The sequence below is a fragment of the Peromyscus eremicus genome, chromosome 19 (genome assembly GCF_949786415.1).
Source record: "Peromyscus eremicus chromosome 19, PerEre_H2_v1, whole genome shotgun sequence".
Lineage (NCBI taxonomy): Eukaryota > Metazoa > Chordata > Mammalia > Rodentia > Cricetidae > Peromyscus > Peromyscus eremicus.
Window position 1 is genome coordinate 68,097,451 of NC_081435.1, and position 13,470 is coordinate 68,110,920.

General features: G+C 43.9%; 1 protein-coding gene across 1 annotated transcript in view; it reads right to left on the minus strand.

The window, feature by feature from the left end:
• Positions 1-13,470, minus strand: part of Atp9b (ATPase phospholipid transporting 9B (putative)) — a 220,255-nt gene that overhangs the window by 12,010 nt on the left and 194,775 nt on the right. Inside the window, 7 exon segments of the mRNA XM_059246365.1 lie at positions 2,260-2,368; positions 5,538-5,602; positions 5,762-5,917; positions 6,774-6,838; positions 7,071-7,215; positions 9,345-9,434; positions 11,138-11,236. Of these exon segments, the coding sequence (XP_059102348.1) occupies positions 2,260-2,368; positions 5,538-5,602; positions 5,762-5,917; positions 6,774-6,838; positions 7,071-7,215; positions 9,345-9,434; positions 11,138-11,236 (729 nt within the window).

Here is a 13,470-nt window from a genome sequence, read left to right on the forward strand (position 1 = left end):
GGTCAAGTGTAGGCTCTCAGCTACTGCTGCAGCGCCATGTCTGCTCACTGCTGCCATGCTCCCTGCCATGCTGGTCATGGACTGTTCCTCTGAACTGTACGCAAACCTCCAATTAAGTGCTGTCTTTTATAAGTTGCCTTGGTCATGGTGTCTCTTCATAGCAATGGAAAAGTGACAAGTCACAGGGTATTTGTTGGGAAGAACATAGTACCCCCTTGGCTGCTGGATAAATGAGCAGTGGGCAACTGTTACAAGTTATGGCTTATTGCATGCTGCTGTCCTCTGCTACCACCCTAGCATTTACCACAAAACATGTTTTTTTTCTGCTGCTAAAATGCAGGCTCATCGGGATCAAGGACTACACCTCATGCCCTTCAGATCTGGCAGGTGCCTCTTACATGGGCACATGGTGGCCCATCTCTCGTTCTGTGATTATTAAAGGACAGAAAGAGCAGCCATGTGGATGTCTTGCCAAAGTGTTCAGAAAAAAATGAAAAGCTTCAAAATGGTCCTTCTGATTATGACAAGACAGTTCACCTTAATCCACTTGCTATGACTTTGATTTTGAAGGGTTTGAAGTATACCAGAGATGTAACATAATAGATACTATAAAGATAAGAATGACAGCTTTTGGGTGGATCCTTACAAGGCCTAAATTGTTACAAGTGGTGAAAGCCATGTTTCCTCTAAGGCCTGTGGAAGACTGGGCTTGCCTATCATCTCACTGTTGCTACTGGGAATCCCTCTAAACCCCTGAGTGAGTGCTGTAACCTAAGCAACACGACTTCCAGTGTCCCAACTCTAACGGGATGCAGACTGCCTAGAGCTCAGAAGGGTGGGGAGGGGGGGGGGCAAACTTGTATCAAAAGCTGGTTTCTCCCTTTTGTTAAGCAAACATTTGCAGAATATCTGGAGATAAGGAATGAATGAGCTACTAAACTAGTCATTTGCAATAACTTCCTATAGTTTCTGTTTCTATGACCCTATCTGATCCTATCACATCTCATTTTAGGATTTCAGACTCAAAGTGCTCCTTCTGGCTGTACTATGTATAAATTTGGGATAATTTCTTCTGACATTTACACCTTACTATTTTATACTCTAATAATGAAGATTTATTTAACCTGAAAAATTATATGGATACTTTATAGCTCTTTTAAGAGGCTTAAGTTTTATAATTTTGGTTCTTATACTAATACCATGAAACCCCTAAAGTAATGTGACTTTACCTAACACTTACCTGTTGAGTCAATAGTCAGCTGAACTAGTCTTGTCTGTTAGTAAGCAGTCAGCTGGATTACAGTCTAGTCCATTAGTTAGCAGTCGGCTAGGATACATCCTAATCTGCTAATGGTCAGCTGGGCTAGCAACTAATTCCTTGAACACCCAATTTAATTATTTCTTCACTAGATCATATTGATACTTCTTTAAATTGGAGTTGATAATTTCAGGTTATCAACTGAAAACCTAAATTAAATTGAAGGCTAGTGGGTTTTGTTTTCTGTGCTGGTTTAGGAAAAGCTAGCCATGTAGGAAATTCCAAAGTTACAACAAGTTGTATGTGCAGGGCTCAGCTACTCCTCTTCTCTTGTCCTCTTGGTATTTAGCTTTAAAAATATGCTTTGATGTAACACATGGCCAACTTCAAGCCTCCTTAGGAATGGCTTATTCTTAAGAGCGCAGTTCTGGGCTGAGCGGGGCCTCTTCACAGTGGCAGCTTCAGTCTTTGCAGGCAGACTATACTTTGCACTATCTCCACAGGACAGAGCATGTCTCCGGGACAGAGACATGCTGTGAACCACTTCCAATGTGTAATTCTGAAACTCACAACTAGACCCAGGAATGCACAGATACCCTTAGTCCCAGACTTTAGAGATCTGAGGCTGGAGAGTGCTACATTCTGCATTGAGTAAAAGGAGGCTGGTCTTCTCACATGGTGACATTGCTAGGCAGGCTGAGCCACAGGCAGAGAGGGTCCTTTGTAAGACTGAAGACACAGATTTGGATGTCTTTGCTAAATTCATGAAAGTTCCACAGATGGTTCAAAACACTCATTAAATTCTTATCTTATGTGTATCATCATATGCCTATTACAAAGAGTTGAGATTTTTTTTTTAAAAACAGTACTTTAAAACATGTTTTATTATGCTTGCTACATAGCTGTACGCTATCCAGGGAAGAGGTGGTCTGTTTTGCTGGAACGCACAAAGGCCAGCGCTGGTGTGCTCTCACTGCATGAGGCTGGCACTGGGGTCTTACCTTGGTGAGGTCCTTGTACAACTCTGGGTAGAGAATTGCCATTTCCGGCTTCACATCTTGGTCCAACACTAAGGAGAAGACTGGGAACATGGTGTAGATAGTGGCATACCTAGGAAAGCAAGAAGGCCATGTCCAATCAGCCTGATGAATGTTGTCTGTGACACAAATTGTGACCATGTTTCTAGACTCAAGAGGTAGGTTCAAGTCTCCAAACCCAGAAAACACAATCTGATAAAACACACGTAACTCCCATGGCGGCACCTATTTAGATCCCCCCTGAGCCTGGCTACCGAGCCCAGCACAGGTCTGTCGTATAAATCATAGACTCTTAGAGAGATGGGCACCTATTTAAAACCAGAGTTTTCTTTTTAAACTTTTTATTTTTTGAGACAGGGTTCTCACAGCCAAGGATAAACTGAAACTTCCTAGGAAGCCCAGGCAGGCCTTGAACTTGTGATCCTCCTGCCTCAGCCTCCTGCGTGCTAGGATTACACAGTACTGTACCACAGGTCCAGTTTCCTTAGTGAACTTTGACCCTTGCAGACTCACATGCAGCCATCTAATACAGTGCTATCTTAACCTTTTCCACGCTAGTGCCCGATGCAGTCCTGCCTGACACTCAACACCCAGCCCACCAGCATGCCCATGTCTCCCTGACTACAAGGAGCCCTCAGGCCTATATCTAACCCATTCTTTCTGTTATGTTAGGGCTACTGTGGAGACACAGGCAGACGGCAAGTTTGGGGATGGCTTTCCAGACTCTGTGCCATGCCCTGAGATCCAGGCTGTGGCTCTGCACAGTGCCTTCCTTACAACTGAGTGGTGCCTTATGGTGGATAAGCCATACTCATTGAACCATTTGCTTATTTGTGTGAATACATCTTGGTTATTCCCAATTTGGGTTTATCACAAATAAAACTGGTAAAAACATCCAGTGCCCTCTTCTTGACATAGGGTCTTACTCTGTAGCCAAGGCTGGAATGGAACTCACTACATACCCAAACTGGCCTCAACTTGTCTTGCCTGAGCCTCACAAGTGCTGGGATTATTATAGACATGCATCACTATGCCCAGCTTGTCCTAATTTTTGTGCAGATTACCTATCACTTCTTTGGGCTGGAATGTCACCATGACAGGTTCTAGTCACACAGCAGAGGCATATTTACTTTAGTTTCTTTTGCATACCTATCATTTGTTGCACTCTGTGCGAAGCACTTACAAGTAGCCCACAATACTACCTGGAGCTTCTCATTGTAATTTCCCGTTGGATCAAACAGGCTCAGGAGATTATGTACATTTCCCAGGGCCATAGCCAAGGATGGTGGGAAGCAAACACATCTGTTTCTGAGATGTGAGGCCTTCCTTTTCTTCATTATACCACAACGTGATCAGAAACATACTGGCTTCCCAGAGACCCACATTCTCCTTGTCAGAACTAGTATATAGGCAGTTCACATAATTAAGCTAAGGACTTATCCACGAGACATTATCATAGATTCTCTGGGTGGGCCCAACAGGATATACAGTCTTGAAAGAGGGTGGCTGTGCTGTGGGAAGACATGATGCTGTGGAGGCAAAGCCACAGATACACCTTCTGCTTTGATGATGCAGTGAGGTGTAAGAAGGCAGGAAGTCCAGAGAGGACACAGCATTCACAGCAGAGAGCTGATACTGACAGAGGACAGATGACTCATGGGACATGACATTTAACAAAGACCTTAACCTCCCTGTTTCTGGCTAAGTTATTAGCAATTCTGGGAGCTGTCCCATGCACTTAGGATGTACTAATATCAGCTTGCAGGTGAAAGAACTTGCTTTGTCTGCTGTCTACCAGCCAGGAGGGCAGCTGAGTACTGTGGAGAAATATAGGCAGAAGTTTCTGTTCCACCAGCAACTCCCAAATACCCATCAGCCGCTTCCTAAATAGTTTACTTGGAGGCTTAATATTAATTATAAATGCTTGGTTGGTAGCTCAAGCTTATTACTGACTAGCTCTTACAGTTAAATTAACCCATTATTCTTGTCTATGTTTAGCCACGTGGCTTGGTACCTTTTTTCAGTACAATATTCTCATCTTGCTTCCTCTGGGTCTGGCTGGTGACTCCTGACTCCGCCCTTTTTCTTCCCAGCATTCTTAGTTTGGTTGCCCCACCGATACTTCCGGCCTGGCTACTGGCCAATCAGCATTTTATTAAAACAATTTGAGTGACAAATCTTTACAGTGTAAAGAGGATTATCCCACAGCAGAGAAAGGTGCTGTGTGACCACAGAGGAGGGCGGCACCCAGTCAATCCTTTTCAGTCTGAGCCAGCGTGGTCCTGACTCAGAGGTCCAGGTGCCTCTCTCTGTCCTCACATGCCAAACATGGATGTCAGGAGGACAGCCACCTCCATGCTTCAACAGTGAGGGCAACACCAAGGGCAGGGCTACAACTGTCACTTTCCAGGTTCTTTCTGGTTATAAGACGGAGCCCTGGTTTGAGGTGAATGACAAGCCTTGATGGGCACAGACAGAAAGTGGCAGGGGACAGCTTTTATTCTGTGGTCACTCACTAACAGTCACATTTATATGATCTCTACGTGTAACAACTGAGGATGAGGATGGCAGATGACCATCCTCATCTTTGTTTACTTGGAGTCTTTCTTTTCGGACTTGGTGGGCAACATCATTGTGGCACATTACACCTTTGAAGCACTTGCCTACCATCTCTCAGTGGCTGTCTTTAAATGCAGGGTTTTTTGCTACTAGGGACAGACTAGCCATGTCTTTCCCAAAGCTCAGAAGACGTCCCACTGCTTTCTATCCCGTTTCCCGGTTAGTGGCTGGTCCTGTTCCCTTCATGGTGATGTCGTCGTATCCCTACTGGGACAGGGGCAGGCTCAGGAGGCCTGCAGCTGTGGCCTGCCGGCTTCAACCCCTGCTGACGGCAGTGCTGGCATGTGCCCGCCCCTTGGTTCTGCCCCTCTCATTATGCTACGGGGCCCTTTTATAAAGCCTCAGCTCTGCTGTGGTTCCTGACACAAATTATGGCTTCCCCAAGAAAACACAATCTAGTGAGAAACTTAGCACAGTCTTAAAAAGCTCAAGTGTCCAGGTGTTTTTCAAATTTCTTCAAACTCAGTGTAAGACTTTACAGCAGTTAGTCATCTTAAATATTTATGTGCCAAGAATTACTCAGAACACCCTGAGTATCACTCAATATTCTATACGTCTTTTTCCAAATAAAAGTTCTCACGTACTTGAAGCTGAGAGGCACCAAGAACATCTGCTTCACTTACCCAACCATAAGGAATCCCTGGTACAGCGGAACAGATGCGAAGTAGAAGACTGAAGAAAACACAGCCTTAAAAGACAGAACACCGTAAGTTAAAGACACAGCTGCTGCTCTTCACATTCACACCATCTCCATTACAATAGAATGATACCCAATATGTCCAGTGGTCACCTCCCATGACAGTGGAACAGCCATTGCCTGTGTGGTAAGCTGGTGTTGGTTTGCTACCTGCATAGTGGAGATGATGAGGCCCCTGTGCATGACAAACTGGCCGAGTGCTGCAGACCGCTTGTAGCTGTTCCGCCCATGCACCATGAGGAGCCTGCCGATGTGTCTGAACTGTGTGATGGAGAAGTCCGCTGCCAGTGAAGCCTGCTTCCCCTCCTGAAGAACCACAAAGAACCTCTGAGAAACACCACCTACTGAGGACTGCACCCAAAGCTGAGTTTTAGTGTACGTCTGAACTCAAGAGTACTAGGGGCAGTGACAGCTTCACCCAGCATGCCTCCATCCATCTGCACCAGAGAGGGTGGGAGGTAGAGGGGCCCGTACTAGAACCTGTGCGTGTGCACAGATGTCAGCTCTGCTCAGAAGAAGGAGAGGCTTTGGTCTATCAGCAACCCAGAAAATAAGAAGGGAGAGACAGCACTGGCTATGGGGACACCCTACCTCATCACATGGTCCCAGGCCTCTCCGAGACAATTCCCCAAACCTTTGTTACCTCACATCTGGAAAAACAATCCACCTCGGATTTTTCAAAGCTACCATGAGGGAGAGTAGAACAGAGCAGCCAAAGAAAAAACCCAAATCAAGTTGTGCAATTTTCTAGTCTTACTGTGTGTATTTATATTTGGGTGACTATACAAGGAGCAATCAAGGTTGGCACAAACACAAGCCTCAACCTCGCTTAGTTGGCAGGAAAAAGGGTCACCGACACAGAGAAGGGAGCACATGCAGCAGGGGAGAGGAGCTGAGGGTTAGCGGAGGCCCAAGAAAGGTATGCAGGGGAATTAGTGACACTGGACCTGGGTCACAAGCACAGAGGACCTGAAAGAGTTCCTAAGGACACTCCCAGCATAAGAAGGATGCTGAAAGATGCTAATTTCTTGCTGTTTACCAACAACCTATGGCTGGGCCTGAGGACCAAAAGGACAGACTGACTGTTGACCTCTCCTATGTTGGGGCTTGGCATTGAACAGGAGCATATGTGCTGTCTGTGTGTGACAAAGCACAAACCTACCTTCCCTTCAATCCCAATCCCACAGTCCGCTGCCTGGATCATGCTCACATCATTTCCTCCATCACCTGAGAAGCACCAAGAGTTGGAGATTAAATAAAACATCTTTCTATTATATGCTTCATTTTCTTTTTTATACTACTGTAAATTCCTGTAATGTAGATGAAGTCAGTTTTAGAGACAACACACTTTTGCCTGTAAATGTTGAAAAGCTGGCCGCTTGTCACATTTCACTGTTGACAGGGAGGCGGCACACTGCCCCACCGCCCACCTATGGCATGGTTGAAGTGCTGGGCTCACCAATGGCACAGGTGCGCTTTCTGGTATGCTGGCGCAACAGGGTCACGATGTGGGCCTTCTGGGTGGGCGAGCAGCGGCAGCAGACCACAGCAGGGCATTGGCAGGCCAGCTCCACAAGTTCATGCTCGTAGTACCTCAGGCAGACCTGGGAGACAGTGTTGTGACTCTACTGTCACCACACAACCCTGGGCTCAAGCAGCAGGTAAGCAGAATTGTGGGAAAGCCTAAGACTTCTGCAAGTAAGCAGACTTGGATTTCTGGATCTCATCTGGGACTATGCCCTCAAAACTATATCATAACCTGCTCAGTTGTGCAGGAGGGCAAGATGAGAAGATGGACGGGGGTGGCCAGGTCCCTAGCAGGAAGAGTGCAAGGTCTCCTAAAGGTAGTGCATTGTGGGTGGAGAATGGTGCAGGCAGAGGCAAGGGTCAGGGGCCACAGGACATTCTGAAGAGTTGCCAGGCTAATATGTCCAAAAGATGTGTGTTCTCTGGAGCCAGTATACAAACACCTTCCCTCTAGCCTATACTCCTATTTTGGTTTCAGTGCTTCCCAGGCATGTGGCTGATGGAGATCTTGGTTTTTGATCCATGATAACAGATATTCAAGGCCTTCCCAAAGTGACAGTTCCAGTTCTTATTTCCCTACCTTGCTTGAGAAACCCCAAATCTCACAGTACTGTCTAAGGGGTGGAATCTTTTTCACTCTCCAGGAACTCTAAGATTTTTCCCATCATGAAGGACAGGCACTGGAAGAGCAGGTCTTCAGTTATATGGCCCAGAAGGCTACCAACAAAAGGAGGGTGCTTATGTCCCGAAAGACCAAAGACCTAACTGCCAGCTTCATGGAGGGTGGCAGGTGTATGCTCTGCTAGGAGCTGTGGAAAACTTCCTTTTCCAATTTAGCCAGGATTCTTGTCAACCCACCTCTACCTGCCTGCCTAAGAAGGGCCTGTGCCACTGCATTCTGTCTGCACTCTGTTCAGGGGAAGAAGATGTCTAAAGTCAAGTTGAGGATTGCCTTGGGAGCCTCCCAGCACTCATTTTCACACACTATAACTGTCTCAACTTCTGTGTCTTATTTTTCTTTTGGTTTGGATTTCTTGTTTATATAACCTTAATCTCACAGAAAGGGTGTGCTTTTGGTTAGCTGCTTACAAGATGTTTTGGAACATATCAGAAAGTAAGAAAATAATTTTTTTTCTACTTTTACAAATAGAAAAGACTATTTGGAACATATTAAAATAAAACAAACAAACAAACTGACTATCATCTCATGATCATTAGACATTGATACAACCCAAGTCACAATTCAGCTATGCTGGGAGTTGTCAGCAAGCACTGACTGAAATCCTTATTGCAGCAAGGATCAAACCTTACCAAACCTTAACAGAACTGCAGTGTGGCTCTACAGATACTGGGATTTGGAAACACACCAGTGTTGTGTGATGTCACAATGTGAGGCCCATAATCCTAAGTGTGTTAGGGCAGGAGAACCAGAAGTAGGGAGAACAGGAGGAAGTGGCTACCTCAACCATGTGTCCAGGAAGGTAAAAACCACACATATAATAGTTAAGTACAAATAACAACTGGCCCAGTAGCCTCTCCCACCTGGGTTTTTCCTGCAGTTCGCTTTAGGCCCCTACACTCTGAAGTGTCCTGAAGGATGAACGCCAGAGGTTAACTGGAGGCCTACCACCTCTACACAGGTAGCCATGTGTCCCATAAACACACCCCTGGAAACACTGGTTTGGACAAACACATAATAAATACTGTAGGCTGAACTGTCATGACTACTGGAGGCTGATGCTATTAACAATGAGCAGGGGACCAAAAATCAGGCCAGGGCCTTGATCTGCTGAACTCAAGCAGTGTCTAAACAGGAAAGGACAGAGGATCAGGCAGACATGGCCAGCATGCTCTTAGGACTGACCATTCAGAAGTCTTGATGCTACACAGGAAAAACAAAATGAAACAAAACAAAAACCCCACAACTGCCATGACAAGAGAGGGGGGCTGGGCTTCTGAGGAATATGTGTTATTCAGGAAATTCTGGCTCAATGGCCTGGGAGGACAGACAGACACACTTACTCAGAGATCAGTCTTAAAAGACAGATGGACAGATAGAACATGGTACATTACTGACAGTCCTATCTCAGAAGCAAGACATACACTGTTACAGACTAGTCTGACCTCTGGAGACAGAGAGACAGATACACAGGCAGTACATGGTTAGTACAGGAGACAGACACATATATACCCACACTCATCTCACCTCCAGAGAGTCCCCAGATATGACTAGAGCACAATCGTGCTTCCTTCTAAATGCATTCAGCTCCAAATGGGCCTCTCCCCGATTGGTGACCTTCATTGGAGGAAAAAAAAAAAGCACCATGAATTAAAAATGCAGGCAATAAACCAGTAAGACATTTTCAGGGACTCACAGTAGGATCCTTTAGATATTGTATTTAGAACCTAAAGGTGCTTAACCTATGAACAGAAGTCCTGTAACAAGGTCCTTACAAATTGTGCACCTACACCTCTAACAGGGACTGTTTTCTGATTTGTGGTCATGATGGCATACAAGGGCTATTGCTGATGTAAAAACATTCTTATAAGAATGTAATGACCAAGGATTTTCAGCACTTTCTATAAGATGATATATTAAACCGGTGGTGGGGTAGGTGAGTATTGTGAGCAGTGTTGAAGATCATTGGCTTATAGCATCACAAACATAGCCCTAGAGAATTTTAAGTCAGAATTCCCTTTCTCACACACCAGGTAAGAAACTTAATTATATAGACTGGGGTTTCTTTAAACACGTTTCTTTATAATATGTGGAATAATGCAAAGTAATTTCACGAAGTCACTTCTGTCCTTTTTGCCATGAGATTCAACTTATCTCATCCATTTTTGCTTAGTGTTTAAAGAAATAAGCAGTCTAAAAGGGTAAAATCTGGCCATAATCTTGAAGTACTAATTTTAGAATGAAAATATGCCAGAAATCAATGCACTGGCTTTGCATGTGCTTTCTGTGAAGATTTTAGGGGGCATCAAAGACATGATATAGGAGTGAAATAAATGAAGTTTCACATACTCCAAATTAATCTCCAAGTCAGCTTTAAGTAGGTAGGTTTTATTGTGAAATTTTTAATTTGTGGTGCCATAACTCTGAAAAGTCAACAAAAATTGATCGGAAGTTTTATCAGAAACATTAATAATTTAATTGCAAATAGTAGTCTGCAGGGCATAATTTGAGATTCTGATGTTTCAAAATAAAATACATTTACATGTAAATGATACTGAAATAACCATTTCTGTAGGTGCAAGCACTTTATTCAGACAGCCACAGACACATGGTGTCTGCTTGCCCACCATCAATCATGACTCAAGGAACATCTATTTCTTGTTTGAATTAAACTCATCGTAACTAGTATGTACAGTAAAGTCATAAATTCGGATCCTTCTATCATCTTCTTTGCACTATTTACAGAAGAGCTTTTACTCTGAAATGGTGGCAGACTGGTCTTCTGCTTTCTGTCTGCACTTGTCTTCCAGGAGGAACTGCTGTACAGCTAATAGGGATGGATGTTCAAAAAGCAGCATACAGTTTTCCGAAATTTTGAGTAGCATGACTGTAGCAACAGCAATATGAAATGTATAGGAGAAAAATGCTTTACAACTTACAGCTTGTTTACCATCAAGATGCATTTCAAAGCCATTCAGCATGTGTTTATGGAGTAAAAAGACATCTCCAACATTGATTTTTAAAAGATATTTAGCAATTACATTTTAACGGTAAGATAAACACTCAACAATTTAGCTGGGTATGGTGGCACACACATTTAATCGTAGCACTTGGGAAGCAGAGGCAGGTGGATTTCTGTGAGTTCAAGGCCAGCCTAGTCTACAGAGTGAATTCCAAGACAGCCAGAGCTATATAGAGAAACTTGGAAAAACCCCAAAGCAAACCAAACCCCAAACCCCTCAAAACAACAACAACAACAAAAACCAAACAGATGAACAAAAGCCATTGAACAATTCACAGTGATTTAGAACTGTACTTACTGGCCTGAAAATATGAATGTCTTGAGTTCTGGACACCAAGTGAGAGCTTTTGGCAATGCAGGTAGCTGTCTCCAGTTTATCGCCTGTTAGCATCCAAATCTATGAAACAATTTAAGCTTGTGAACTTCAATAACATGATTTCATTTCCTTAAAGTATTTCTGTGCACAGATGTCTGTATACCACACTCACAGGATTTTCACAATAAGGCTGAGGTAAAGCAAGCCAAGAGTATACCGAGTCAAACGGAGAAATGAAACGTGGTCACTTCCCTGATCCTTAAACAGAGAAAGTTCTGACACAGGGTCCTGAAGGTCATTTTGCTGAATGACATCAGCTAGATACAAAGGACAAATATTGCATAATCCCACATATATGAGGAGTCCAGAGAAGCCATATTCATAGGATGAGGAGTGAGAACTTCAGTGGGGAAGTTTCAGGCTGGGGAGATGCAGAGTTATAGAGATGGGAACAGCAATGGCTGTGGAAAATTGTGAGTTTATTTCATGAACTCAACTGTGTACCTACTGCTGTAGAATATTACCTGAACAATTTAAAGATGTGGTGCATTTGTTTATGCTGCATTTGTTTAACGATGTAAAGATATGTTGCTTTGTCTGCCTATAGCACCATCTGATTGGTCTAATAAAAAACTGAACAGCCAATAGCTATGCAGAGGAGGGATAGGCGGGGCTGGTGGGTAGAGAGAATGAGTAGGAGGAGGAATCTAGGCTCCAGAGAGAAGAGAATGAGGGAGAAAGAGAGGGAGATGTCCAGGGCCAGCCAGGCAGGCAGCTGCCAGCCAGACACAGAAGAAGGAGGAAAAGCAAGACATACAGAAAGAAAGGTAAAAAGCTCCAAGGCAAAATGTAGATGAAGAGAAACAGGTTAAATTAAGTTCTAAGAGCTAGTGGGACAAGTGTAAGCTAAGGCTGAGCACTCATAACTAATAATGAGTCTCTGTGGCATGATTTGGGGGCTGGTGGTCTGAGAAAGCCTGCCACACCTACAAGTGCTAAAAGGCAACTATGGTTGTGTGTTTTGCACCACAATAAAAAAGTGCTGATTTGTTTAGGAAGAACAAGTCAGAGTGGTGCACAGACACACAGCTGAGACTGTGCAGAAGCCTTAAGATATGAAGAGGCAGTACATAGAGCCAGAGGACCACACAGACCTTCACATCACTATAGTTCTTCAGCTGGGAGGCGACGTTCAAACAGGCCAAGGGACCACAGACAAGCCAACATGTACTTGTATCAAATGAAGTGTCAAACTGTTACTTCAGCATTAACAAACTGCACACACATGGAAACACACTGTGAAAACATATACTCGGACTCCTGCTGCTTAAACTGAGGGTCAGGATTTCGTACGTGGTCACGTAACTAACTACTTGGGAGGATTGCTGTTAAAAAATGGCAATAAAGTGGCCGGGCGGTGGTGGCGCATGCCTTTAATCCCAGCACTTGGGAGGCAGAGCCAGGCGGATCTCTGTGAGTTGGAGGCCAGCCTGGGCTACCAAGTGAGTTCCAGGAAAGGCGCAAAGCTACACAGAGAAACCCTGTCTCGAAAAACCAAAAAAAAAAAAAAAAAAAAAAAAAAAAGGCAATAAAAAGGTTTCTGAATATGCAATGACCAAAACATAATTTAAAGCAAATGTCTGAGGAGCCCACAGTGCTCTGGGCAGCACTTGCCTGGATGCCCCACAAGACTGCACTGCAGCCTGGGTTCTGAGCACAACATGTGCACACCCTCCGCCATGCAACACCTAGGAGCAGCCTGAAGTACTGGGGCTCAGGACTCCAGACTACTGAATGTTATGAACTGCAGCGGTTTACTGTACAAACTTTCTTTGTGTTCCCAAAACATAATGGTTTAATTGTGAAAACAATACTGTCACTCCTCAGTATGTAAATGTCTGGATTGTATTGTGTTACAATGTTTAACCTTAAAAATCTCTGTTTGAGTTGCTGATGTGAGTTTCATTAAAAAAAAAAAGTTCAACCCATTTTGGCTTGGAATTGGGACAGAATTCCTAATTTCTGAAGTGGTCCTAAACAAACCTCTGCTCCTTCCCCTCACTATGTATTTATGCAAGATGGCATTCACACCTTAAAGTAAAATAGTGGTCAACTCTGAAAACTGTTGAAGATGATGCTCCACACAAACTGCTGTATCAAATATTCAGCTAAGACCTAATTTTTATACTAAAATAAAAGACATTAATCTCATTAGTATGTAAATTGGCTTTTGTCTTTAGTGAATGGTAAAATCATATAAAGAACTGTTTTAAAATATGTTTCTTTATGGTTTATAATCAGTAAACGTTTGGTTT